This window comes from Felis catus, chromosome A3 (assembly GCF_018350175.1).
Source record: "Felis catus isolate Fca126 chromosome A3, F.catus_Fca126_mat1.0, whole genome shotgun sequence".
NCBI lineage: Eukaryota > Metazoa > Chordata > Mammalia > Carnivora > Felidae > Felis > Felis catus.
The window spans coordinates 80,844,099-80,867,913 of NC_058370.1; the positions used below are offsets into that span (position 1 = coordinate 80,844,099).

At 48.5% G+C, this 23,815-nt stretch overlaps 2 protein-coding genes and 1 long non-coding RNA gene across 26 annotated transcripts in view; 2 read left to right on the top strand and 1 right to left on the bottom strand.

Moving 5' to 3' along the window:
- The window catches only part of EHBP1 (EH domain binding protein 1), a 365,510-nt gene extending 360,932 nt beyond the window's left edge, over positions 1-4,578 (top strand). For all 14 annotated transcript variants that reach the window (XM_045054259.1, XM_023251703.2, XM_045054260.1 and 11 more), the window contains 2 exons: positions 3,132-3,246; positions 3,475-4,578. In XM_045054259.1, the coding sequence (XP_044910194.1) occupies positions 3,132-3,246; positions 3,475-3,565 (206 nt within the window). In that variant the 3' untranslated portion in view covers positions 3,566-4,578. The remainder of the gene's footprint in view (positions 1-3,131; positions 3,247-3,474) is intronic.
- LOC123384477 lies at positions 2,516-4,850 on the bottom strand. The gene is made up of 2 exons (XR_006595606.1): positions 4,574-4,850; positions 2,516-3,508 (listed from the first exon to the last, which is right to left on the bottom strand). It is a non-coding gene; the product is annotated as an uncharacterized LOC123384477 (long non-coding RNA).
- A 2,549-nt stretch (positions 4,851-7,399) lies between these two features.
- Positions 7,400-15,999, top strand: OTX1 (orthodenticle homeobox 1). Of its 11 annotated transcripts, none has more exons than XM_045054265.1 (6): positions 7,400-8,277; positions 9,387-9,457; positions 10,109-10,410; positions 11,054-11,260; positions 12,274-12,425; positions 13,690-15,999. In XM_045054265.1, the coding sequence occupies exons 4-6, from the start codon at positions 11,164-11,166 to the stop codon at positions 14,506-14,508; spliced, it is 1,068 nt and encodes a 355-aa protein (XP_044910200.1). In that variant the 5' UTR covers positions 7,400-8,277; positions 9,387-9,457; positions 10,109-10,410; positions 11,054-11,163; the 3' UTR covers positions 14,509-15,999. The 11 variants fall into 11 exon arrangements, with proteins under 11 accessions (XP_044910200.1, XP_044910201.1, XP_044910202.1 ...); XM_045054266.1 differs by having other exon boundaries at positions 10,112-10,410; XM_045054267.1 differs by having other exon boundaries at positions 10,198-10,410.
- Positions 16,000-23,815: the final 7,816 nt, after the last annotated feature.

The following is a 23,815-nucleotide window of genomic DNA, read 5'->3' on the forward strand; positions in this document are numbered from 1 at the left end:
AACAAAACAGCTCAGTGCAGATGGACATAAACAGAATCTCTTTATTTCAACACTTTGGCTCAAATGCAGCATCAAAACTTAATCCTATTTGTTGCAAGAGGATATGGCTTTTGTAGCAAAAGTACACTGGAATCTTTAAATTAATCAGAAGCTACATTGTAGTCTGTTCAAGTCAAAGTCAGTGTATCTAGCTAGCTGTGACTGGTGTTATAGGTGAGTAATCCTTTCTTAAAATGCATAACAGGTAACACATAGACTTACATGCAGGTTTTTAAAACATGACATTACATCTAGGTGAAGCTATTAAAAGGGAATTTAAAAAATTTTTAAATACAGCCATGAACATACAAATGTAAATCTTGATCAGTTTTAAAGGTATTATTAAATTTTTCTTTAAATCATCAAAATAGTTTACTTAACTTCCCAAGTCAGCATTCAAATGTGTGTGTGTGTGTATAAATATACTCCCATGAGAAAGCAAATGCCAAGTAAAAGTAGTCTTGCTAGTATAAAATCTACTCACTGCACATAGCCATTTCCTCTACAGTTGACTAATATTTTGTAGATAGATACTAATGTAGCAATGACAAATTTAATATGAGAAATCCTTAAATTTATGTTGCAACATTTTAAATTCTAATGTCAGTTAAATTTGTGAAATGGTGAAAATAACCTAAATATTCATAACTAAAAAATGTTTTTGTTATTGTTACAGAAATATCATTATTGAACTAGGAACAAGTTAAGATTTTTAAAAATTATTCAATACTTAAGTGGTTAAAAAAGAAAATTTTCTCTCATCCATAGTGTTAAAGCCTTATTTATCTTGATATTTCTAATTATTAATTAAAGCTTTAAAAGTGACTGGTCAAGTACAGAGAAAGAACAATTTAATTAAGAAAATTATAGGTCTGTTAAAATTTATTTTTTCTTGGTTTTAAAAATTTCTATAATTTTCAATTTAATATATTTTTTAAGTGTATGGTGGAGGAAATTTATTTCCCAGTTGTAAAGCTCTTATCAAAATGTTTTGGAAGAATTATAAAGCTTATAATATGAATGATTTCTTGAGGTTGAAGGTAGAAAAATTAATATTCATCAAAACTGGTAATCTTAATAATTATAAAATTTAGTTACAAATCTTCTACAAATTTAGCAGATTTTTCTCTGAGTTAATATTTCTAGAACTACAGTTACCTGAAATTAGACTAGATGACCTTAAAGATCTTTCCAACTGGAGTGTCTATTAATTTTTCTGCTGTGTAGAGTAAGACTGATTAAGAACAGGAGTCAGATTAGAAAATTGTCTAGCATTCCTGACCACAGTTGCATTTAAATCCAAAGAATAAATTGTGGTAGATATGGCTTTTCTTCAGTGTTGCTGTTTTGTTATTATTTTTGTTAATTCTCATATTCAGAAAAAACTTTCCATAGTAATAGTTTTACTCCTTCCCATGCTATAGAATATTTCACTTCTCTTTTTACAAGAACGCGTAATGTGACCAGTTATTTAATGTCCTTATTTGTGTAATTTTTGTATCAAATGTGGATAATTAATACATGGCATGTTTCATATGTATATATGTATGTATGTATTTGAGCTTATAAAGAAAGGAATAGTGATAGAATTGAATAAGCCATTCTAGCTTTTTGCTGCTATTCTAACCTTTATTGCATGATGATGCATCTAATTTTTAATTTGTAAATACAAGATAGAATTCCCTCTAGCACCATTTGCTTTCATAAAGCTGCTGAGCAGTTTGCTGTCTTGAATAAATTTTGCTTTGGAGGGGGTCGGGGGGATTTGAACCAGCACATTCTTGTGTGGTTTGTGAAGATTCACATGGTAACCAGCGGTGTGCATTGTTAGGTTTATCTGAATAAGCACCAGCCATGTGAGTTTTAACATGATTGCCCAGGGCAATGGAGAGAGAAGAGAGAAACCCGAAAGGATTGCACTCCTCTCTGTTTTTTTGGAAAGTGCATTTGCTGGGGGAGGGGGCTGCATGAGTCAGTGCAGTGGCCAGGGTTGGTTCTTTTTTTTTTTTTTTTTTTTAAAGCTGGTGTCCTGTTTCCCTCTAGGTCCTCATTTGTTCTGCTATCTGCCTCATCATCTACTTCTTCTTTTCATTGTTTACCTTCCTAATGAGGGAGGCGGGGTAGACTGGGGGTTGATTGACAGCTACAAGCCCTTACAGTCTGGCCAGAGAGCAGTTGGCTTTGGTTTTAAAAGTGCTTTAAATGTTCGATTTGGTCCTGTTTTTATTAAACGAAACTGCTGCTCATCTTAAGGAAATTACCAGACCAGCGAAGATTAAGAAATATATTATGGGGTCCTAAAACCTTCAAAAACCCTGCCACTACCCATGGAAAGCGCACTGCCCATCGGATTTTCCAACCTTTAACGTGGGGTTTCAAAAAGAAGTATGTAATTTTTCCTTTGCAAAAGTGCTTTGATTTTAAACCACCCAGCAAACCTCTCCAAAAGAAAACTGGCTGTGATGCGATCGAGAGCTGCAGTGTAATATTGCAGAGCAAATTTATTTTTTACTTCAAAGAAAAATGCTAATTAGCCGATTCACTACTTTTAAAGTTATTGTGAAGCATATGGCGCCCAGTGTGAGATACATCCAACTGCTAAAATAGAGCGAAGAGGAAATTAGCGAAGAATGGGCTGTATGGGGTGAGCATGGGGGTGGGGGAAGAAGGATAGGTTCTCAAGCAGATTCTCCAGCCTTTTCAGAGTGATTTTTATCGCCCATCTCTGCTTCCCGCCCCCTCATTTATCCACTCCCCCCCCCCAACCCTCGGGCTGATCTCTTCTGGGCCTCCGGCTCTCCCTATCCCCTCTTTGGCAAAATCAGGTGCGCACCTCCGGCTGACAACCGGCTCACACCTGGCCTCTTTTGCAGGTTCCAGCCCAGCCGTAGCCATCTCCATCTGTGAGAAATATTTAGGAATTGGGGTTTTAGGGTGAAATCCTCTTCAGGACGGCCATTACCCCATAAAACACTAGTTAGTGGTTCTGTAACATGGTTTGCGGAGAGATACAGGGCAACTGGAAAAGGCGGGAAGGGAGGCGGGTTTGCCAAGGTCTTGCGGGTGGGTAACGAGCCTCCCGTCCTCTGCAGACTGGCAGAAAACCGAGGCCCAGAAGCGACGCGAGCAGCTCCTGCTGGATGAGCTGGTGGCCTTGGTGAACAAGCGCGACGCGCTCGTCAGGGACCTGGACGCGCAGGAGAAGCAGTGAGTGGGCAGTGGGGTCGGGGGTCGAGTCTCTGCCGCCAGCCGAGGGGCCGAGAAGTTTGTGGAAAGTTCAGTCCAGAGGTCTCGAGTGGGCCGGGGGCAGCGCCCCCCTCCCCGTGCTGGCCCCAGGATTCTTATTCCCGCTGGGGCTCAGATTGCGGGGTGAGAGGGGAGTGCAGCTCTGCCCTCCACGTAGAAAAATAAATGTATTTCCTGTTTGACTTCCAGGGCTGAAGAAGAAGATGAGCATTTGGAGCGAACTCTGGAGCAAAACAAAGGCAAGATGGCCAAGAAAGAAGAGAAATGTGTTCTTCAATAGCAGCCGGACCAGAATCTCCCAATATTTTAATCCTGGGTCCCCCGACCAGAAAATGTCAGATTCGTTGTTGATTTAAAACTTTTAACATTTTTTCGGGGCTGGATTGTACTTCTTTACCACCACCCCCACCCCTTTTCCTCCCTCTTTGCCAGATAATATACAAAACTCCAAAATAGCTTTGTTTAAGGATTTGTGTGTGTGTGTGAGTTAATCATTTTCTTGAAATCATGTGAAATAAATTTGCACAGATACCTTGTGAGTGATTGGTATTGAGAGTGTTCAAGAGGCTGTTCAAAGAAAAAAGAAAAAAACCTTTCTCTTATTATTTTCCCCTCAGTTTTTGATGGGAGGAAAATTTGGAACATTTTTGTTGTTGTTGTTGTTGTTGTTGTTGTTGTGTTAATAGCATAAATGGTGGGGAGGGGGGTGGAAGTGGGGGTAAGAAAAATGTCATGAATGATTTTTTTTCCAGTCCTGCCATATGTAACACTTGACTCTGTTACCTAAATTTCATAGTTAGATCATATTCAATCTACTTATTAAACTGTGTTCTATTTACCAGTGGGATTTTCTGCAGTTGTTTTGCATTTCACTGTAAGGATAATAGAGTTCCTGTCCTCTGCTTTCCTTAGAGGATGGCCCTTTAATGTAGCCTGAGACAAGTCCTGTGATTTGAAGGTGAGCTGTGAGGATGGGGCTAATTGACATGCATCAGTTTACAAAGACGGTCTTATCATCTGAGAATGCGCCATCTTTTGCTCTGGATAATTATTTATTACATCTAGCTTGGTTCCTACATTTTGTTGGGTCTCAACATTGGCTCAAGAATGCTGTTAATATTTATTCTGTATTGATAAAAGTCTGTCTTGCCACTATGACTAAGTCCCCCAATTAATATTTTCTTCTCTAGCATAGCACTGTCATTTTTTGTGTGAAAATGGTTATCTGTTTATTTATTACAATACTGAGTCATATATAAATTTTCAATAAAAGCAGAAACTTTCTTACCTTAACCACTGCTGATACTTCCTTGCAATGAAAACTTGACACTGGTTTGAGAAGTTCCTGTGTCCATAGGACTTCATGTGGGAGAAAATGGTCCTCTTGAATGCAGAGCAGGTACTAGGCTGTATTTGGAGCTGAGTAAGTTTATACGATCCCGAAGGGGCCCTGCTGACACACAAATGCGAACTGAAATACAATTAGTCATATTTTTCTTAAGCAGTGTAAACTATTCTCTTTTGTCAAGAAGGGTCATCTCTGTTAAAGATTTAAGGAAACTTGTGATTCCACGGCACTGAAAAAAAATGCTAATAATATCTTGACGAATTTTCCACGTTATTTTCAATTGTTAATAAGGTTGCACTCATTAGGAAAAATTATGACTTCTGATAACCTGCAAATCTGTAGGTGCTGAAGTGAAAGAAAGAAAGGTTAATGTCGGCAGGGAGGATACATGCGTGCAGGTGTGTGTATGAGATGAGGGAAAGGGAACTTTTAACAAGAAGTTCTAGGCTACAGAAAAAAACTGGCGATTTTATGGTAGTTTCCATCACTCCTCTAAGAGGTGTCCGAAACAAAGCAGGCTCGTTCAACAAGTCTAGAGACAGAGAAAACAGTCCTCTAGCATTTATACTTTAGCCTAGATCACACATACATATATGTAAATACACACACAAATCTACACACACACACACACACACACACACACACACAAATCGCGTTCGAAAAGTAGACAGCCGCCTTCATCTGGCCAGTCTTTCAAAATGATAAAACTTCCTACGGTAGAATTTCTTCCTGACAAGGATTGAAGTTATTGGAAAGTTATCAGAACTAAATGAAATTGAGTTTTTGTCCTCTTTATTCAAGTAAGAGAGCGGAGCTAGCTGCCGCTCTCTGGGGGAAGCTCTCAGAACCCTACTCTAACCCCTGGGAAGCAGGCAGATGAAATCGCCAGCCCCAAGCAGCCTGGGGCTTGGGCGGCCAGCATCACCGTCCCATTTACGCTAGATTCGGGGAAGCTTCCCTCCCGAGGAGACTCGCGGAGAGGCGGCTCCCCCACGCCGCTTCCGACCTGTCAAGCGACAAACCTTCCCCAGCCCCACATTTGCTGTCCCTCCTGCCCCAGTCCCGAGCCTCGCGGGGTTTCCATTTGGGCTGCTGTGTGGCGCCCGCACGCCCCGCAGCGGCGGCGGAGCGCGGACCCCTGGGACTAGTGGGGTCAGGCCCGGGGCGAAGGCGCCGCGTCCCGATTTCGTCGCGTTGTGCCCAGAGGTTGCCCGCCGAGCGCAGGCGCAAGCCCAGCGTGCCGAGAGGCCCGGAACCAGAAAGCCCGCGCTGCGGGAAAAGAAGCTATGGGCCCGGGGGTCGCTGGGGAGGAGGAGCATTGGCAGCAGGCTGGCTGGGGCACAGCCCGCAGGCCGATGCAGAACTTCCGCCCCTGGCCGGGATCCCACGACCCCGGAGCCAAAACCCCTCCCACTGTCCCAAGTGTCCCCCAGAGTCTGGCCCGGCCTCGAGGTCACCTGGGTGCTGGATCCGGGTCCCAGGGCCCAACTCCCACTCCCCCTCCACGGCCCGGGGGCCTCGAGCTGGGTGGACGTGCTCTCCCCTCCGGGATGCCCCCCTCTTCCCCTCCCCGCCCTGCGGCCATTGCTGGAACGGTCGCGGCTTCTGGCCCAGCGTCTCCCACCTGGACATTTGCCTAGCGACGGCCGCCTCAGTCCTCCACGCCGCGTACCAGAAACTTTCATCTCAGTCTGTCTCCCTCTCAGCACTCCTCCCTCTCCCTCTCTTTCTTTTCTTAATCCCGGGGTTTTATGGGTTGAGCATTAAGAAAATTCGCCTGCAATTTGGGATTAGATAAATACTCTCATTAGGGGGGTGGGGGGACTGTGCTACTTGATACCTCCCAACTTCCCCGAGACCGTGGCAGCATCTGGAAGCGAGAGCGCCGGACTCCCGCGTGGCGGGCCCTGGGGACTGCCTGAGCACATTCCAGCGCGCACAGCAGCCCCACCTCTCCGCGCCGGACCTCGGCCCCGCGCTGCAGCTGCAGGCGAAACAGGGCGCGGAGGAGGCAGGAGTACGAGAGGTTGCGGGGCTAGGACACGGACATGCACCCCGGCACCGGACGGCTATACCCAGGCACAGAGCGCGCAGGCCTGGGCTAAGGCAGCGCCGGGCTGAGGACGCAGACGCTTTCGCCGCGCACTCCAGGACTCCCGCATAGCCTTCCCTCACAAACTAGTGCCCTCCTGCCCGCGCCTTTCCCCAGAACTGAAGGCGCGGGTGTATTTCATTTCTTTCTTTAAGCCTTTGCACCATCGCAGGGGCTCTGAGCCGCGGGCCTCGCGGGCTACTACCCGCGGGGGCCTGCGAGAGCCTAAGTTGTGTCCCCGCCCGGGTCAGCGCTGCGCTCTGAGCAGTTTCTTTCCCGTTAAAGCTTTTTCTTTCTCATGTTTTTCCTTTTCTCTCGTTCTTTTATTGTTCTCTCTCTCTGTCTCTCTCTCTCTGTCTCTCTCTCTCTCCTTCTTTCCCTTTTGTGAATGGGCTGCGGTGTCTTTGTTCTGGAGAGAAGCGCCCGTGTCGCTGACTTTTGTGAACCAGAGAAGGATCTTGTAAAACCTCCTTTTCTCCTTCATACTCCTCCACTCCCACCCCTCCTCCTTTGCCCCTTTGATTAGATGTTCCCTCATCGTCCAAAAAAAAAAAAAAAAATGTAATTTCGTTGGTCTGGCGGCCACTTTCTTTGAACATTAGCTCGCTTTCAGCTCCAACTTCAATTAGAAGGAGTTGATTTTGAGAGATCAACAAAAGAACCGACCAAAGCCTTATTAAAGGTCCTAAGAAGATCTCCCGGGTCCTTTGAGAAGCAGTTAAGGAAACAGTGTGCCCTCCATCATATTCTGTTACCGTATTTTATTCGGACTCCAAAGGAAAGTGTCGCTTGGGGGAGGGGGAAGCACTTTGATGAGCGGCGGCCGCGGCCCCTTTTCACTCAGCGGGCTCCCCCTTCCTTCTCCTCCTCCTCCTCCTCCTCCTCCTCCTCCTCCTCCTTCTCCTCCTCCTCCTCACCCAGAGCCCAGTCCGCTCTCGGTGCCCGACCTCGCGGCCCCGGCAGCGCTGGCGCTCCCCACCGCGACGCGCCTGGCGGCTCCTTGACTCGCCCTTACACTTACTCCTGTTCAAACTTTTCACTCCGCCTGTTGGGATGGAGGGGAGGGGGGATTAGGAAAAGGAGTAGGAATTCCTCGAAAGGGAGTAAAGTGGCGCCTAATATTCAGAAGGAGGTGCCACTTACATGAATTGCCTTGCTCAGGGTTGGGGCGAAAACATATTTTGGGCGCTTTGAAAAGTCCACACAGGCACACGGGTTTGAGAAGTTTGTTCGGCCGGGAAACGGGCTTCGCCAGTACGAACAATCCGGGGAAACCCCAGAAGGTTCCTTCAGCGGTATGTGAGAAAGAAATTGAGGGCAGGGGTCTGTGGCCACGTTTTCCACCAGACTGTCCCTGGTAGAAGGAGATCGGGAAGAAGACAGAGAATGAGTATGAAAGAGAAAGTTTCCTTCCTATCAGAATCTTTCGATTCAGAAGCAGTGTGTGTGTAAGGGGTAGCAGACGCTGGCTTCCAACATTTCAGAAGAAGCGTCTAAGATTTGCAAACACCCTTCGTGGGGACTGTGAACCCCAGGAGACACCGAGGAGTAGGTAAGTGGCGGAGCCTCCCCTGCGGGTGCCGTTCCGGGCGCGGGAATCCCGAGGCGCCGAGGCGGGATCTGCGCACCTAGAGCTGCTCCTGCGCTCGGCCAAGTAGCCTGTGCCAGCACGAGCCGCCCGCGGCGTCGGTCTGCAGGTGGCGGCGCGGTGAAAGAAGACGCTGGGGCCCGCGGCGCCGCGAGAGGGGCCGGGGGCCCCCTCCACTCCAGCCCGCGGCTCCGGAATCCTCGAGCCCACAGCCGGGCCGCCGAGCCGGGTGGCGCGCGGGAGAGAGAGAGGGAACCGGTTCTCCAGCACCTCGCCTCCTCTCTGCCACTCCCTGCCGGGCGCCGAAAGGGCGAGGGAAGGGCGGGGACCCCGGGGCGGCCTCAGGACCGGCGTCCCTCTCTGTGGACGGGGCTCTGGCGCAGCGTTCGCTGTCTTCGCCTCGCTCTGCGCGGCGTTTGCCAGCCAAGCCCTGGAGTTAGCGCGCCACCGGGGCGGGGCGGGCGGGCGGTGAGGGCGGGGTGCAGGGGGCGGAGGAGGGCGGGGGCGCACGGAGGTAACCCCCGGCTCGTGCTGCCATTGCCCGGCTCCCTGTCACTCAGCCCGCGCGGGGCCGGGGATTGGCAGCATAGCCCCGTTACGCACTCACCTCGCGTTCACATACCCGGGGAGGGCAGTAGAAAGGTGATCAATCTTCATCAGGCTACATTTCCAATCACCTAAACAACCCGGCAAGACAAGCCACTCCGACAAGGTAAATCGCTCGATTTATTTAGTTTGCAAAGTGCCTCTGCAGGACTTCCCCAGCCCCCACCGCCTCCACGTTGTACCGGGAGTGCAACTGCAACCGCGAGCCACCTCCCAACTCTGCCCCTTTCACCCCCACCCTACCCCTTGCGGCCCCTCGGCGCGGTCCCGGGCGAGGTAGTGTCTCGGGAACGCGTAGGGCTTTGCCAACAAAGTGTCTGTGCAATAAAGTGAAACCTGGAGGGACACGCACAAAGCCACTGGAAAGAAAGAGAAGGAAGGAGGGAAGTTGGGAAAGAAAGAAATCCAGGGATCCTAGACCAGCCGCTCGGCCCGGCGAGTAATTCCTGTGCCGCTCTGTTTTGCAGGTTGGCTGCCCCGCGCGGGTCTGTGTGAGGGCGCGAGGTAGATGGTGAGCGGCCCCGGCAGCTGAGGGCAGGTAAGGAGAAACCCGTGGGGCCGCCCTAGACTCCGGGAGCTCGTCGGTTGTTCTTACCTCCCCTTCCTCAAACGGGCCCCCGCTTCCTGGGTCCCCGGCAGGTGGGCGGGGCTGGGGAGCGGCCTCGCTCCCCTCTTGGTGTGCGGAAGACCCGAGATCTCTGCGTTGGCCCCGCGCCCCCTCCCCCGCCTCCTCCGAAGTAACCAAGTGCTAAGTTTGAAGAAAGTCTTTGAAAACTCACGCTGCAGCCTAGCAGAGACGCCGCGTTTTGACGTCCCATACTCTTTGGGCCCTGGAGCCCTGGCTGTTTCCCTCTCTCACCCTTCCCTGCAAACTGTGTTCCCCCAGCCCAGACCGTGGGTTCTGATGGATAGGAGTAGGGTGGCTTCTTTAGCTCTTACTGCTCTCCCTGAACTCCTAGCCCGGGGCCCAGGCCTGCTTTGGATTCCCGCGACGCGGGGTGAAGCGACAGGTACCCCGGGGGGCCCCGGTCCCACTCCCCCAGCTCTATTTCCTACCCTCTGAGAATAGCGCCTCTGGTTGGAGGCAATCGGGGAAGCGAGGCTTCGACTTTCCAGTGCGGGTCAGCGCGAGCTCTGCCGCCGAGGCCTACTTGTCTCAATCGGGTTATGGGGCCGCGGGTTCATCTAGTAGGATAGGAAGGGAGTACACCAGAACGCTGCACTGAGGCCTCCCAAATCCGTGAGACCTTTTGGGGAGCTCGGCGGGTCACCTTTCAGCCTCCGCCGGGACGACATTGTCCGCAGCCAGGACCGGGCAGAAAGAAGGACCCGCTCGCATTCGCGAAGAAGGGCCTGCGGCGGTGGCCAGGCGCCCCTGACCTCCCGCCGCGTCTTAGAGCCGCCACCTCTACAGTGGCCCCTTCTGCGTCTTCTGGCCGCCTCTGCGGGCCCTGGGCCTGTAACTGCGGTTAAGGTGTGGTGGGATTCCCGGTGAGCAATCTTTCAAAGTCTGGGCACAGAGAGGTTAACTAGAGGGGTGGTTGTGGGCTCTGGGGCCGGGACCCAGTGGCAGAGACCTTTGAAGGAATGTATTCCTCTAAGTGGGTAATGCATCTCAGAGAGGCCCAGGCGCTACGAGCTCCCCGAAGTGCCTCACCTTGGCTCTCTGGAGCCTCTACCTTTTGGTCCCGCTTTCAAAAAGGTTTGAAACAAAAGGAAACAACCCCTTATGCCCTGGGCAGCCTGCCTCACTGGCGCGGAGTAAACGTTTGCTTTTGCAGTATTGAGGCCTGCTCCTACCGGACCAGAATTTTGCCTAGACTTGGGACCTTGTACACTCCGCCTTTCAGGCTCCGACCTTTCCAGCTTAGCCCTGCTTTTAACCTCTCCTCACTCTTAGTGACGTCCTAGGAGTGTCTTTTACCCTTCCAAGTGCAAAAAGAGTAGATGATGATCCAGAAAAGCTTACTTTTTTCAAAGAAGCTGTGGTTTTTAGTCTAAGGCCTTATAGAGCCGAGTTGACCGCCTTCCGAAGTTCCGTAGCCTCCCCATTCCGTGGCTCCTTGCCTCAGACAAGACAAGGAAGCCGAGATGGCTCCCAATCACTGTTTACATGTGTCTCCTGTCTCCATAGGCCGGGCCCCCAGGCGCCAAAGAGCTTGAAGGACTGCGCAGTGGGAGCCCCGCACTGCGCCAGGCCCCGGCCCCCTGGATCCGTCGGGGCGCCTCCACCCAGCTGTTAGCATGATGTCTTACCTCAAACAACCCCCATACGGCATGAACGGGCTGGGCCTGGCCGGGCCAGCCATGGACCTCCTGCATCCTTCCGTGGGCTACCCCGGTGAGCACCGGTACCTGCCCCCAGCCCCTGCAAATCTTGGGGATCCCCAGACTCTGAGTTTGAGCACACATTTTTGTCGCTGAGCAGGCTCAGGGAGCCGGTTGGCTAGTATGCCTACAATGCACCACAGGCTGCAGGCTCACAGGGCAGTCACCGCTGGGTGAACTGGGCCTGGGCAGTGAAGTAGTGTAATGTGTGCTTTCCCAGCCTGGCCACACGGACAACCTGTTTCCTGTTGTGGTCCCACCACCAGCACAGGGAGCATTTACCTCGGGCAGTTTCCCATGGGCAGCCTTTTTTTTTTTTTTTTTTTTTTTTTTGTGTGTGTGTGTGTGTGTGTGTGTGTGTGTGTGTGTGTGTGTTACTATGTGTATCTATTCCTTCCCCCCCTCCCACCCCCCCGCCAATATTGAGTGAGGATTCTGGACACTCTCTAGGCCCTAACAGGAAGAACCGAGATTTTCTCATGAGAAATGACTGGCAGAGATGAGGAAGAGGGGTTCTTTCTCCCTAATTAAATAAATTGTCCTCTACATGGGTCGTTCGCACCAACTTTTGCACTGCGGATGTGGAGAGCCTGAGCAGAATCCTGGCTTTTTGTTTGGTTTTGTTTCCTAGCTCCCACTCCTTCTCCCCCATGTATTCTTTCGGAAAGTGTTTTCCGGGCGGTGTTTCTGAGCACCCCTTCACCATCCTCCAGCCAGGGGGTGTGTTGGGGGCAAGGGGGCGAAAACAGGGAGATTATATAACTTCTTTTCCTTTCCTAACCTCTGAGAAGTAGGGAAGGGGGCAACTCTAAAGTCTTGAAGACCCACTGGTTCTCAGTCGCACGCATGTACTTTCTCCCACCTGTGGCCTCTCAGGCTCGCCTCCCGGGGGAGTTTTTCTTTCGCTTGGAGCTCTGTCTCTTTTGCAACGGCCTCGCACAGGGCCTGCCTGAGGCCTCTCTGCGTCCTCTAGCGTGGGTCCGCGTGGCCACCGCTGACCCGAGGCGCCCCCGCGTGTTCCCTCAGCCACCCCGCGGAAGCAGCGGCGGGAACGCACTACCTTTACACGCTCACAGCTGGACGTGCTCGAGGCGCTCTTCGCCAAGACTCGTTACCCTGACATCTTCATGCGCGAGGAGGTGGCGCTCAAGATCAACCTGCCGGAGTCCAGAGTTCAGGTGTGCGCGCCCAGGGCTCCTGGGTCAGGGTAGGGGCTCTGGGACTAGTTGGAGAGGGCCTGGGAAGGGTGGTCTGGTGTGGGGCGGGCTTACAGACTGGGCAATTCCTGTCAGACTCCCCCTAGCGCTCAGCCCGGGCCTGGAAGAGGGGCAAAGTCAAAGGCACTAGCTTAGAGCACTGGATTCGACCCTTGGTCCCAGGGCGCCTTCGGTATTGAAAATCCTTTTTATGATTTTGGGAGGATAAGCAAGGTTTCCTAACGTAAAGTGCCCAGAGGGCCCGACACTTGCCCCTGCTTCTTCGGCCATTCCAGGATTTGGCAGTTTTCTTTGGGGTCTTGAATTGTGCCTTCGCACTTGCCTTGCATCCCGGGGATCCTGGAAATGGAAGAGTGGAGCTTGGCCAGAGCCTGGTGCCCTGTCGGAGTGCGCTCCCTGGGTGGCGCAGGTTTGATTAGATGTTTCCTTTGCCCAGAGAGGATGCCGAACACAAAACCCGGCTACCGGCTTTGCTGTTTCTGTTTTTGCGGTGAAAATACTGTTTGGATTGTAACTCAGAACTCTCCTCAAGGGCCTTTTATCTCGCCTGCTTTCCCTCGAGGCTCGAGAAAGAACCAAGAATGTTGTGCCATGTACCAGGGCCCTCCAAGAGAAGTGAGAACTTTGTCCCATTTGGTTCCCCACTTGGAACCAAGAAGCCCAACGAAATTCTGCTCAGGCTTCCTTCCCTAGTCCCCCGAGTACTGCCTCTGTTCAGCCTCCCCGCCTTGCTCCTGCATCCGCTCAAATTCTCGCTTTGCCCAACGCTGGGCCTCCAGGGGACGACTGCCTCCCACCTCAGACTTGGTGACTGTCCTGCGCTCTCCTTCGTGCCTCTCCGCAGTTTCCTCAGCTCTATTCATAGAAGACAGGGCCTCCAAACATACATGAGGCTGTTGGGAAGCAGCCAACAGCAGAGTTTAGACATGGCTGAACTTCTGGCTGGACAGACGCGAATGTTCCGCCCTAGGGCAGAGTGGCGCTGGGGGTGGGGAGGTGCACGTCCCTACTTTGCCAGAGGAGGATCTTTGATCTGAAGGTTGGGGGAGGGCGGAGGAGCTGGGAAAGCAGGGGCAGGGGCTGGCCCGGTGGGAGATGAGGAGGGGTGGAGGCCGCCGTTGGAGAGGGATAAGAGATCCTAAGCCGGGCGGTGGGTACAGGGGCCGGGGAGTAGCAGGCTCTACTCGCCCCCCTGACACCCTCTCCCTGACTCGGCCCGCTGCAGGTCTGGTTCAAGAACCGCCGTGCCAAATGCCGCCAGCAGCAGCAGAGCGGGAGCGGGACCAAGAGCCGCCCAGCCAAGAAGAAGTCGTCCCCGGTGCGGGAGAGCTCGGGCTCGGAAAGCAGCGGCCAGTTCACGCCTCCCGCTGTGTCCAGCTCCGCCTCGTCCTCCAGCTCAGGATCCAGCGCCTCCGCCAACCCAGCGGCGGCAGCGGCGGCAGGCCTGGGCGGGAACCCGGCGGTGGCAGTCCCGTCGTCGTTGAGTACGCCGGCTGCCTCATCCATCTGGAGTCCGGCCTCCATCTCGCCGGGCTCAGCGCCCGCGTCGGTGTCAGTGCCCGAGCCCTTGGCCGCGCCTAGCAACGCGTCGTGCATGCAGCGCTCGGTTGCTGCAGGCGCCGCCTCGGCTGCAGCCTCTTATCCCATGTCCTACGGCCAGGGCGGCAGCTACGGGCAGGGCTACCCCGCGCCCTCGTCTTCCTACTTTGGCGGCGTGGACTGCAGCTCCTATCTAGCGCCCATGCACTCGCACCACCACCCGCACCAGCTCAGCCCTATGGCACCCTCCTCCATGGCCGGCCACCATCACCACCATCCTCACGCGCACCATCCGTTGAGCCAGTCCTCAGGCCATCATCACCACCATCATCACCACCACCACCAGGGCTACGGCGGCTCAGGGCTCGCCTTCAACTCTGGCGACTGCTTGGATTACAAGGAGCCTGGCGCCGCCGCTGCTTCCTCGGCTTGGAAACTCAACTTCAATTCGCCCGACTGTCTGGACTATAAGGACCAAGCCTCATGGCGGTTCCAGGTCTTGTGAGCCCAGGAGTGGGAGGAAGAGGAGATGAAACGCAACTACCTGCGCCCTCCGTGGTCCCCGTCCTGTTGCTGCTGCTGCACCGCCCGCCTTTGCCTCGGCTTCTGCAGACCTGAATTTTCATGCCCCTGAAAGATGCCCTTTGCCTGCACTGCCGCCCTCATCTTTCTGCCACTTTGTTTGGGGGATGTGCAGACCCGCCCACCCCTTGGATGAGGGGACAGGTGCTTTGGCTTGGCCCACAAGTTCTATATGGGGAGAGCTGTGTGCTCTCTTCCTCATCCCCTAACGAACTCCTAAGTCACTCTCCTCTGGTGTTTCTGGGCAGTTATTATGCACTTGCAGCCTTCGGAGGCTCTTGCTCTGACTCTCTGTTTGAACCGTACACTTTTATTTATTCTTTCTGGACACTGGAATCACTAACTGGCATGTGTCTGCCCACTGGAGTGCACCCACACTCTACCCCAAATCAAAACAACCGCTAAGTGTTTCTCGCTTGCAGACTACCGCCCCTTCAGCAGCCCTTGGTCCCGCTCCCCGGCTGCAGGCCAGAGCTTTCCGGCGTCTTCTCCTCCCCAGCGGGATGCGCTGGGGCACGGCTGGAGGGAGGAGCGCGTCCCTAGCCTCTCGCGCACAGCCCCGCCCTGCGTAGAACTGGCTCAAGCTTCCGCCTCGGCGGGAATGCTGTACATAGTCGGGTCCGTTCCAGGGACCACTTAAACTTTTTAGTTGCTGTTGGTTGAACTGAGCATATCTCGTCTTAGCGCCCAGGAAATAGAACTTTAAGATATATACAGCATATATATACATATATATACACACATATATATAAAACAAAAGCAAAAAATATTTTCCCTCTGTCCCCCTCCCTCTCTTCCTTAAACGATGGCGCTTTTATTTTTTCAGTTGTTGCAAAGCTGTCCTGCTCTCTCACACCTTCTCCCTCTGTGTATTTATTAAAGAGAACCTTTTGGTTCCAGGAAGCTGGGCGCGGAGGATAGAGAGGGTCCGAGAGTGTGAAGGAAACGACCAAGTCAGGGTACAGGGGAGGGGGCTAGGCTGGGCGGGGACGCAGGGCTGAGCCCTTCACCCGGTCGAAGCACAGAATCGCAGTTCCGGTGTAGAGACCAATCACAAAACAAAACAAAACAAAACAAAACAAAAAACAAACAAAACTACGGCATTATGGAAAAACAAACAAGTCAACCCAGGCCCCAAACCCTAGTTCCAATTCCTCTGTCGGCTTCTCTCTTTTTAAACAACCCTGTTTCGTCTAGTGAGTTTTTAGTGCACCTTCATTCTCCGAAATCTGCGGAGAGCCCGCGCCTGTGTATCAATTTTGGCTTTGGCCTTTTCGTCCAGTAGGTGGGAAAGTAATTTGTAAATTTGATTTGTCCGATGTGAAGATCACAAATTACTTGTTGAAATGTAAGGCAGTCCCCCTCCTCCCCTTTTATCTACATTATTTCCCGAAAATAAATGCAAATTAATGAACGGCTTGTCAGTGTTGCTCTTCTGATTCCAGCCCCCAGGTCCTGGACTCGGGGAGCCTAAAAGGAGGGGAAAAAGTCCCGTGTTAATACCCTCGCGTGTTAACGACCTGTGGGAAGCAGAAGGCCAAATGATAGGGAGGGAGGACGTGGCAAAAGGAGTCTCCAGAGATGGTCTCTTAGGGAGTGTTCTCCCCTCCCAGTCAGGTCGGCCCCTTCCCGCGGGCGTTTTGACCCCGCATCCCCTCTCGCCATCCTGGACAGAGACAGGTGTCAGGACTCAATTCCCGAAGCAATTCCTTTCTCTTCAGAGGCAGGAACCTGGCACTGATTTCTTCACCCTAATTGCCTGCACCAGACAGAAGAGGGGGAGGGAAAGAGGGTCGGGAGGCGGGAAAGGATAGCTCTGTAATGCTTTCAGAGCTGAGCCAAAAGGAAAAGAAAACAAAACGACAAAAAACCGATCCGTGTCCTGCTTGTTGGCAGCAGACAACCTTCCTTTCTGCTGAGCTGTCCCGCGTGGCTTCACGGCGACTAGGGGATCCGAGTCATTCCTTCCATGTGCTAAGATGTCCCTCTAAACCCCCAGGCCCTTGCCATAAGTAGCCAAGTTATCTTTTGCGTATTGTGAAGTTTCTTTCCAACGCAAACATTAAGATCTAGGAAAGCCGACAAGGACGCGTTTCACTTTGGCAGGGGAAGAAGACTCCCCACTTGCAGCAGGGGGTCGGAAAGGACGGTTCCATCTTGTCCTGAGAGAAGACCAGGAAAGAGGTGGGGATGGGGTGGGATGATCCGTCCAGAAAACCCAGGGACCCGGAGCTGTCCAGATTCTGTTCGGCCCCAAACCTACTGGGTGTAAGGCCCAGAAGCTGCTCAACTTGCCCACGGACGGGAAGGAAATAAGGAAACAACGAAAAGTTTCCTGCGAAGTGACCAACACACCCTATTCTGTTTATTCCGTGTAAGACCTGAGAACACAACGCGAGGCCGGGTTTGGAGAACGAGCCCTCCCTCAGAGTCCCGCGCGGAGCAAGGTCTTAGGGCCGCGAGCTCCGGTTACAGAAAAGCCTCTTCGGCCGCGTCCTCCCTCTGGACTCCGTAGGCCCGGCTCGGGCGCACTGCGCCTCCCCACTCCAACAAACCCATTATCCCCGACTCAGCAGAGGCCCGCGGGAGGGCGCAGCCGCGGCCCGCCGGCGCCGCCCCCGGAGGAAGACCCCGAGCGCAGGGCCGGGCCGCGCCCGCGCGGGCTCCGCCTTGGGCAGCGCCTCCAGTTAAAGGCGGAGCCAAGGCCGACCCGCCGGGTGTGCCGTGGCCCCTCGGGTGCGGGGCCCGCACGTGCCAGAGAGGCCGGGGCGATGGCCGGAGCAAAGAGGCTTCCAGCCCGCGCTGCACGGGCCTGGGCACCCGGGTTGGAGGGCTTCCCGGGCGCTCCCCTCAGCCCACCCTGCCCGTCCCGCCCCGGTTCACGCAGCAGCTGCCAGTGGCGCTAGAATGAATGGGGTGCTACGCTGCCCCCACCCGCCGTTCCGAGGCGGGTTCTGGGGGCGGGGGGCAGCGGTCCTCTTGGCTGTTCGGGGGAATGACACCAGGAGACCCGGCTTTGCGCCTGCTCAGACAACTGTGTGGCCTCCGGAGCAAGGTACTCAAACCCTTGGGCCTCCGTTCGGTCGCATTTGTTAGTTGGCCCCGCTTGGCCTGGGGCGCTCCAGAACTTCACACTTGGGCCAAGTTGCTGGTGGGTAGGTCAGACGCGTCCCCGTGGCCCGGCCACTCGGCGGCGTCCAGAAGGTTCGGCGCCTGCGTACTTCAGCAGACGGGCCCCGGTGGCCGGGCGCGCGGAGACCCGGCGGGAGTTCCCGCCCCGGGGAAAGGAGGCTTCGAAAAGAGGCACGTGCTTCTCCCAGGGCCTCCCCGTCTGTGCCGAGGGCCCGTGGCGCTGGGTGGAAACCAGGAACCCGAAAGGCACTGGGGCACCGCAGGCCACCAGGGCGCGGGAGCTAGCGGGGAGAGGGGTGGGTGCGTGGCCGCGGCGGGGGCGGCCCGAGGTGCCCAGGCCGGGTGAGGGGAGGGCGTCCCCGGGCGGCGGCGGCGGCGGCGGCGGCGGGAGCGCGGAAGGCCCCTCCCGGCCCGGCCACCTGTTAATGGGCAGAACCGCTCGCATTCAGCTCGCCCTTCTCGGGAGGGGAGAGGTTTGTTCTGTTTGGGTTGGGTGTTCGTGACACAAGTGAGGCAACTTAAGGAGATTTAGCAACGCGAAGACAGTTGCTTACTCAACAGTTTTCTTTCGTTGAGCACCCAACGAAATCTTCGTGTTTTTTACTCCTAGTTTGTGTTCTCTGCTCAAACTCCAGGGGCAGAAAAGTCCACCCTGAAGTGAACACGTGTGAGGTGCCGTGAGGCGTAAAGGATAACTCCTATTGGTGATTTTTAAGGAATTTTAGAACTCAAAACTGTCGTGGGAGCACCGCATTCATTTACTGACGCTCTGAAAAGATTCAGTGAAGTAACCTCGTTTGTTGTAGAACTTTTCAGTCTTCAGTAGCTACTGAGAGTATATGGAGACGTTTCCCTAGATTGTGAAAACAGTGTTTTTGAGGGGGAAAAAAATCGTTAAAGCTATGGAGTATTTACGTGAGCGGGAAAGCAGGTAAAAAGACACTGTATGTCAGCAAATTCATGTCTGCTACATTATTGGGCTAAAAAAGCAGTGGTTTCATTTCTTGTGTCAAAAGAAAATTACTAGTTTTCTCATGTATTTGTTCAAAATAGCAGTTTCACAAATAAACAGATTTCTTTCGATTGTGAAGATAAATGATAAAACCACTACTTTGGCAGAATTGTTATTGATGTTATTAATTAAGCCTTAACAGGCTCTCAGATTTTCTTTAGAAATACAGAAATAAAATTGTATCCGATATATTAAATGTAGTTAATATATACATTATTGGTAGAGAAAATCTGTATCATTACTATTCAAGACCGAAAAAATCACTTGGCTTCTGATGCAGAATTAATTTAAGAACAGCAACAAGATATCTTTATGAAATTCCTTAATTGAAAACCTATCAAATTCTCAAGTTATTCTATATTTTCCACACTTCTTTTCCCTTCCCCCATACATTTTAATGTCTAAAATAAGAATGAAAAAAAAAACTGATTAGATTTAACTAAAGAATAGTTATATTCAACAATATAATATTAAAGTAGAAAGCAACTAAAAGGTGAATACAACAAGAAAACATCTCTATTATCTTTAAGAAAGAACCTGTTTAATTAAATGTGTGGGTGTCTGGAATATGCTTTTTTTTTTTTTTTTTTTTTTTGAAAAGGAGAGGCTTTGCATTTAGCTGTGTTTAGTAAACCATTCCTGAAAAAGCAATTATGCCTTAATTATCTTGTTGATATTTACTGATATCTGAAAAAAGAATTGGATTGTTTTGTGAGGGAGGGGGACATGCCATTTTGACCTAATTGTTTAATCATGCTTTAAAAATGAGTTGGATTTCATTTAAAATACATTAGGTGCAGTCTTTCAAAAGCCTGTGAAAATTAAAAATATTTTCCAAAAATCCTTCAGTAACTTAGGTGAAATGGCAGTTACATAATGTAGACGAAGTTGAAACTGCTTTTAATACATCTGATTATTTCTTAGGAAAAAATAAAGCACAGATGTGTACGTGTGTTCACAACTAAAATGTATATCCCTCTATTTATGAAATTGTACATTCAGGTTTCTAGGACTATTAGTTCAAAGATAAGGATATGCTTTAAGATATTTTGGAGTTCTTTCTAATCAAATAATACTTAGCTCTATTTAATCAGTGGTGACCCATCATAATTTAACCATTGACAATCTATCGTGTTTCTAAAAATTTTACGCCTCCTATCCCCTTGGGACAATTTACTTGGTGGCTAATATAATCAAAGACACAAAGTTCCATTTCATTCCAAAGGTCATAAATACTTCATATTTCAAAGGTTAATCTTTATTGGACAGCTTATGAAACTGTTTTAGAAAATTTTAGAAATTCTTTTAACGTGGATTGTAAAATTAGGCCATAAGGAGCTCGAGTCACATTTTTTTCAGGATTGAAGTGGAATATGAATAATAACTAATTTTGATAGTTTGCATTAGATTAATGAAAATGTAGGAATAAATGGCCTCTGATTCAATAACTTGGTGTCTAAAGAGCTTATAAAATATTTTTAGTATGCAAATATTCTCATGTGTGTTCAAAGCTCTGAACGCTTATGAGATATACCATCGTCTGTCATAGCTATTTAAATGTAGGAATCAAATTTTCTTTTTAAAATTTACTTAAAAATTTTTATTGTGAAGTATACATAGAAAAGAAAGTGTAAAACATATGTAAACTTCAAGCGGAACAGAAAATTTACATGGAGGAACATGCTTTTAAATAGTTTGAAAAGTAGATTTGGGGTTGATTACAATACCAGTGTGTAAATTTGTTACATAAATTATGTCTGTGTTTTAGGGATTTTTGTTAAATCCTTTAGTGAGTACTAATATAGGGACACCTTTTTAAGGCAGAAAAACAATTACAGTCGTAGGATGTAGAAGTTTTATAGGCCTTTGAAAATCTGTAGTTTCTTTTTTGATGGAAGAATTATGCTTTATGTAGATATTTTTGTCAAAGGAGCATCAAGGAAAAGTCTGTCATCTTGTTTCCTAAGCATGCATATTTGACCTTTATGCAGAGCTATAGCTTCAACTCTTGATTTCGTTATTGGTGACACTCAAATTCACATTACTAGCTCAGACCTCTCTGTTGGACTTCATATACCTGTACATCCACTGAGAAGAAGCCACTGGATTTTAGCTCTTAGGATGTTAATGATATGATATCTGGGACTTGCTTCAAAATATAATAGAGGAAGAGAAGGAATGAGTGGAATATAGATAAAACCAGGTTAGCCATGAATGGGTAATTGTTGAAGCTAATGAGAATACATGTAACTTCATTTTACTAGACTTTTGTAGTTTAAATTTTTTTCCATAATAAAACATGGATAAAAATATGCGTTAGTTTGCTGAAAGTAGTTTTTGTAGTATGTTAAGGAAACTGACTCCATACTTCTGGAGTTCCTACAATATCAGTTGTATGTATTTTCTTTATCTGCTCTCAAGTCTTGCAAGGTTGGTTGGTGTGAGACTCAGAGTGGTTTGATTATTTACTCAACGTTACATAGATGGTAGGTGGCAGGCCTGGTACTCCGTCTTCAGATCCCGTGTCTTTTGCTGTAAAAGCTACCTAAAATTTTCAGCATATTAGCAAACATTAATTAAAAGACCCCCAACCGTATCACTTGACAATCCAATTACCAGGTTATCAACAAAACATGCTTTATCTAAATTCGAGTTATAAAATTTGAGCTTTGGTAACTGAAAATTATTTCCTGGGACATTATTACCTTTATGTTTCTGAGCATCACTTCAATCTTGGTGAGAGTTCAGAAAGATTTTAATAGAGCATTAAGTGAGAGTACTAGTCTGATACCAGGTCTGTCTACCCTTTCAGTTTCGTATTAATTTTAATTCCCTACTAATTGCTCATTTCTAAGTAATTTTAAAATTCCTTACTGGTTGGTTCATGTTTATGTGTTGTTTGCTCTTGATTGAATCCTTTTTGCTCCTTAGAATATTGCTTTGCTACATTATAGGAGTTCTAACCCAGAGAAAACTGTGTAAACCAGACAAAGAGTTGAAATTAGATTAATGGCTCTGTGTATGAGCCTTAATAATTTGTAAACGGATATTTGGGATCTTATATTCTAATTATACTAACTTGGGAACTTCTTCTCTCTTTGAAGTTTGTAGCTTAATTTTTTAAATCTCACAGATAGCAAATACTGCCTTTTTAGGGTAAATTTTATTTTTTCAGAGCCAAGTCTGAAATTTTAAAATGGGTTAAAAAGTTGAGTTATAGAGATCACATCACTTCATAGATACAGGCTTTCTTTCCTGAAAAGCAAAAAGCAGAAGTCGTGTTTAAATTGTATCTTTATTGTTTCAGTTTTTAAAAACCCTGACCTCACCCTTGTATTCCTGCTATTGATCTCAGTCCTTCTCTTGCCTGATGTGAAAAATAAAGGTTGTTTGTTCATGTTCCTTAATGTTTGGAAGAGAAAACATCTAGCATCCATATTCTCCCTGTATTTCCTCACTTGAGGCATGAACTGTATCACATACTCAGATTAGCACCTGTTAATTACTGCATGCCTTTTTATTTCTACATTTGGAACTGAGATTCTCCCTGCCTCATTGTATTCCAATCAATAAAATAGCTAAATCTTTTATCCCAAGAAAGATTAGAAGTCAATGGGGGTCCTAGTGCTGAGAAAAGTCTAAGAGGTAGGACTAAGTTTTCCTGTACTGCAAGTCCTTGGCACGGTGCCAGACACAAGGTAGGTCTCAAATGAAAGAATGAAATCCAGTCATCAGCCTTGAAACAGATTTAAATGTAATTCATGTCAGATACAGAATTGTCTTTTTTTTTTTTTTTGTGGTATTCAGAGTTACTTCTGAATGAATTCAATAGCATGTTTTCTTAATCTCCTTTAATCGTCCTTAGAATCAAGACCTTTCTGGTTACTTCTTATTATTACATCTCTTGTTAAATGTAGGACCATTTCAAAATTTAGTTCATTAAATTTTTTTTAAGTTGCATATTTAAAAGTCCATAAAATTTATATGTACATTTAATCAAATGGTTATCAACTTAACATCATGTAATCACCACCAGTGAGGTCAAAGAATAGAACATTGGGACTGCAGAATTCCTTGAGAATATCCCTTGCCCATTACAGTCATTTTGGTCTCCTGTGAAGTAACAACTATCTTATTATTTATAGTAACTGTTTTCTTGCATTTCTCAATCACTGTGTATGCATTCCTAAACAATATGGATTTGTTTAGCCTATTTGAATTTTATTATATTGTATTATTTATGAATAGAATTATATTGTGTCATTTTTGTAATTTTATTCCACTTAAAATTACAAGATTGATTCATTTTATTGTGTGTATCAGTAGCTTCTGTTTGTATGCTGTATAGTATTCCAATGTGTGAATATACCACAATTAATTGATCTGTTCTGTTGAAAGGCATTTGTCATGTTTCCAGTTTGGGATAATCACAGTGGTGCTGCTCTGAACATTCTTATATGTGTATCCTGATGCACATAAAGATGCAAATCTCTAGAGTATATCCTAGGAGTGAAATTTCTGAGCCATAGGGAATGCATATTTTCTACTTGACTAGATATTGGCACAGGTTCCAAATTGGTTGCATTAATTTATATTCCCAAATAGTGTATGAGAATTCCAGTTGATCCATATCTTTGCCAAAGCTTCTTATTTTTAGACTTTTAAAAATTTTGTCAATATACTGGATATGTAATACCTCATTGTGGTTTTGATTTGTGTTTTCTTGACTAGTGGTGAAATTGAGCCCCTTATGTTTATTCGGGTATCTTTTTTGGTGAAGTGCCTATTCTTCTATTTTCCTTTTTTTTTCTATTAGATTGTCTACCTTTTTTTCTGATTCGCAAGAGCTCTTTACATATTCTGCAAACTAGTCCTTTGTCAGTTATATGTGTTGGAGATAATTTCTCACTTTGTGCATTGTCCTTTCACTCTTTCTTAGGGTGTTTTAAAGTAGCTGAATTTGTTGATCTTTTATGATTGGTGCTTTTTGTGTGTCTTATTTAGGAAATTTGTTCTCACTTCATGATCATGAAAATATTTCCCCATATTTTCTTTTAAAAGATTTGTTTCAAGTTTTGCCTTACAT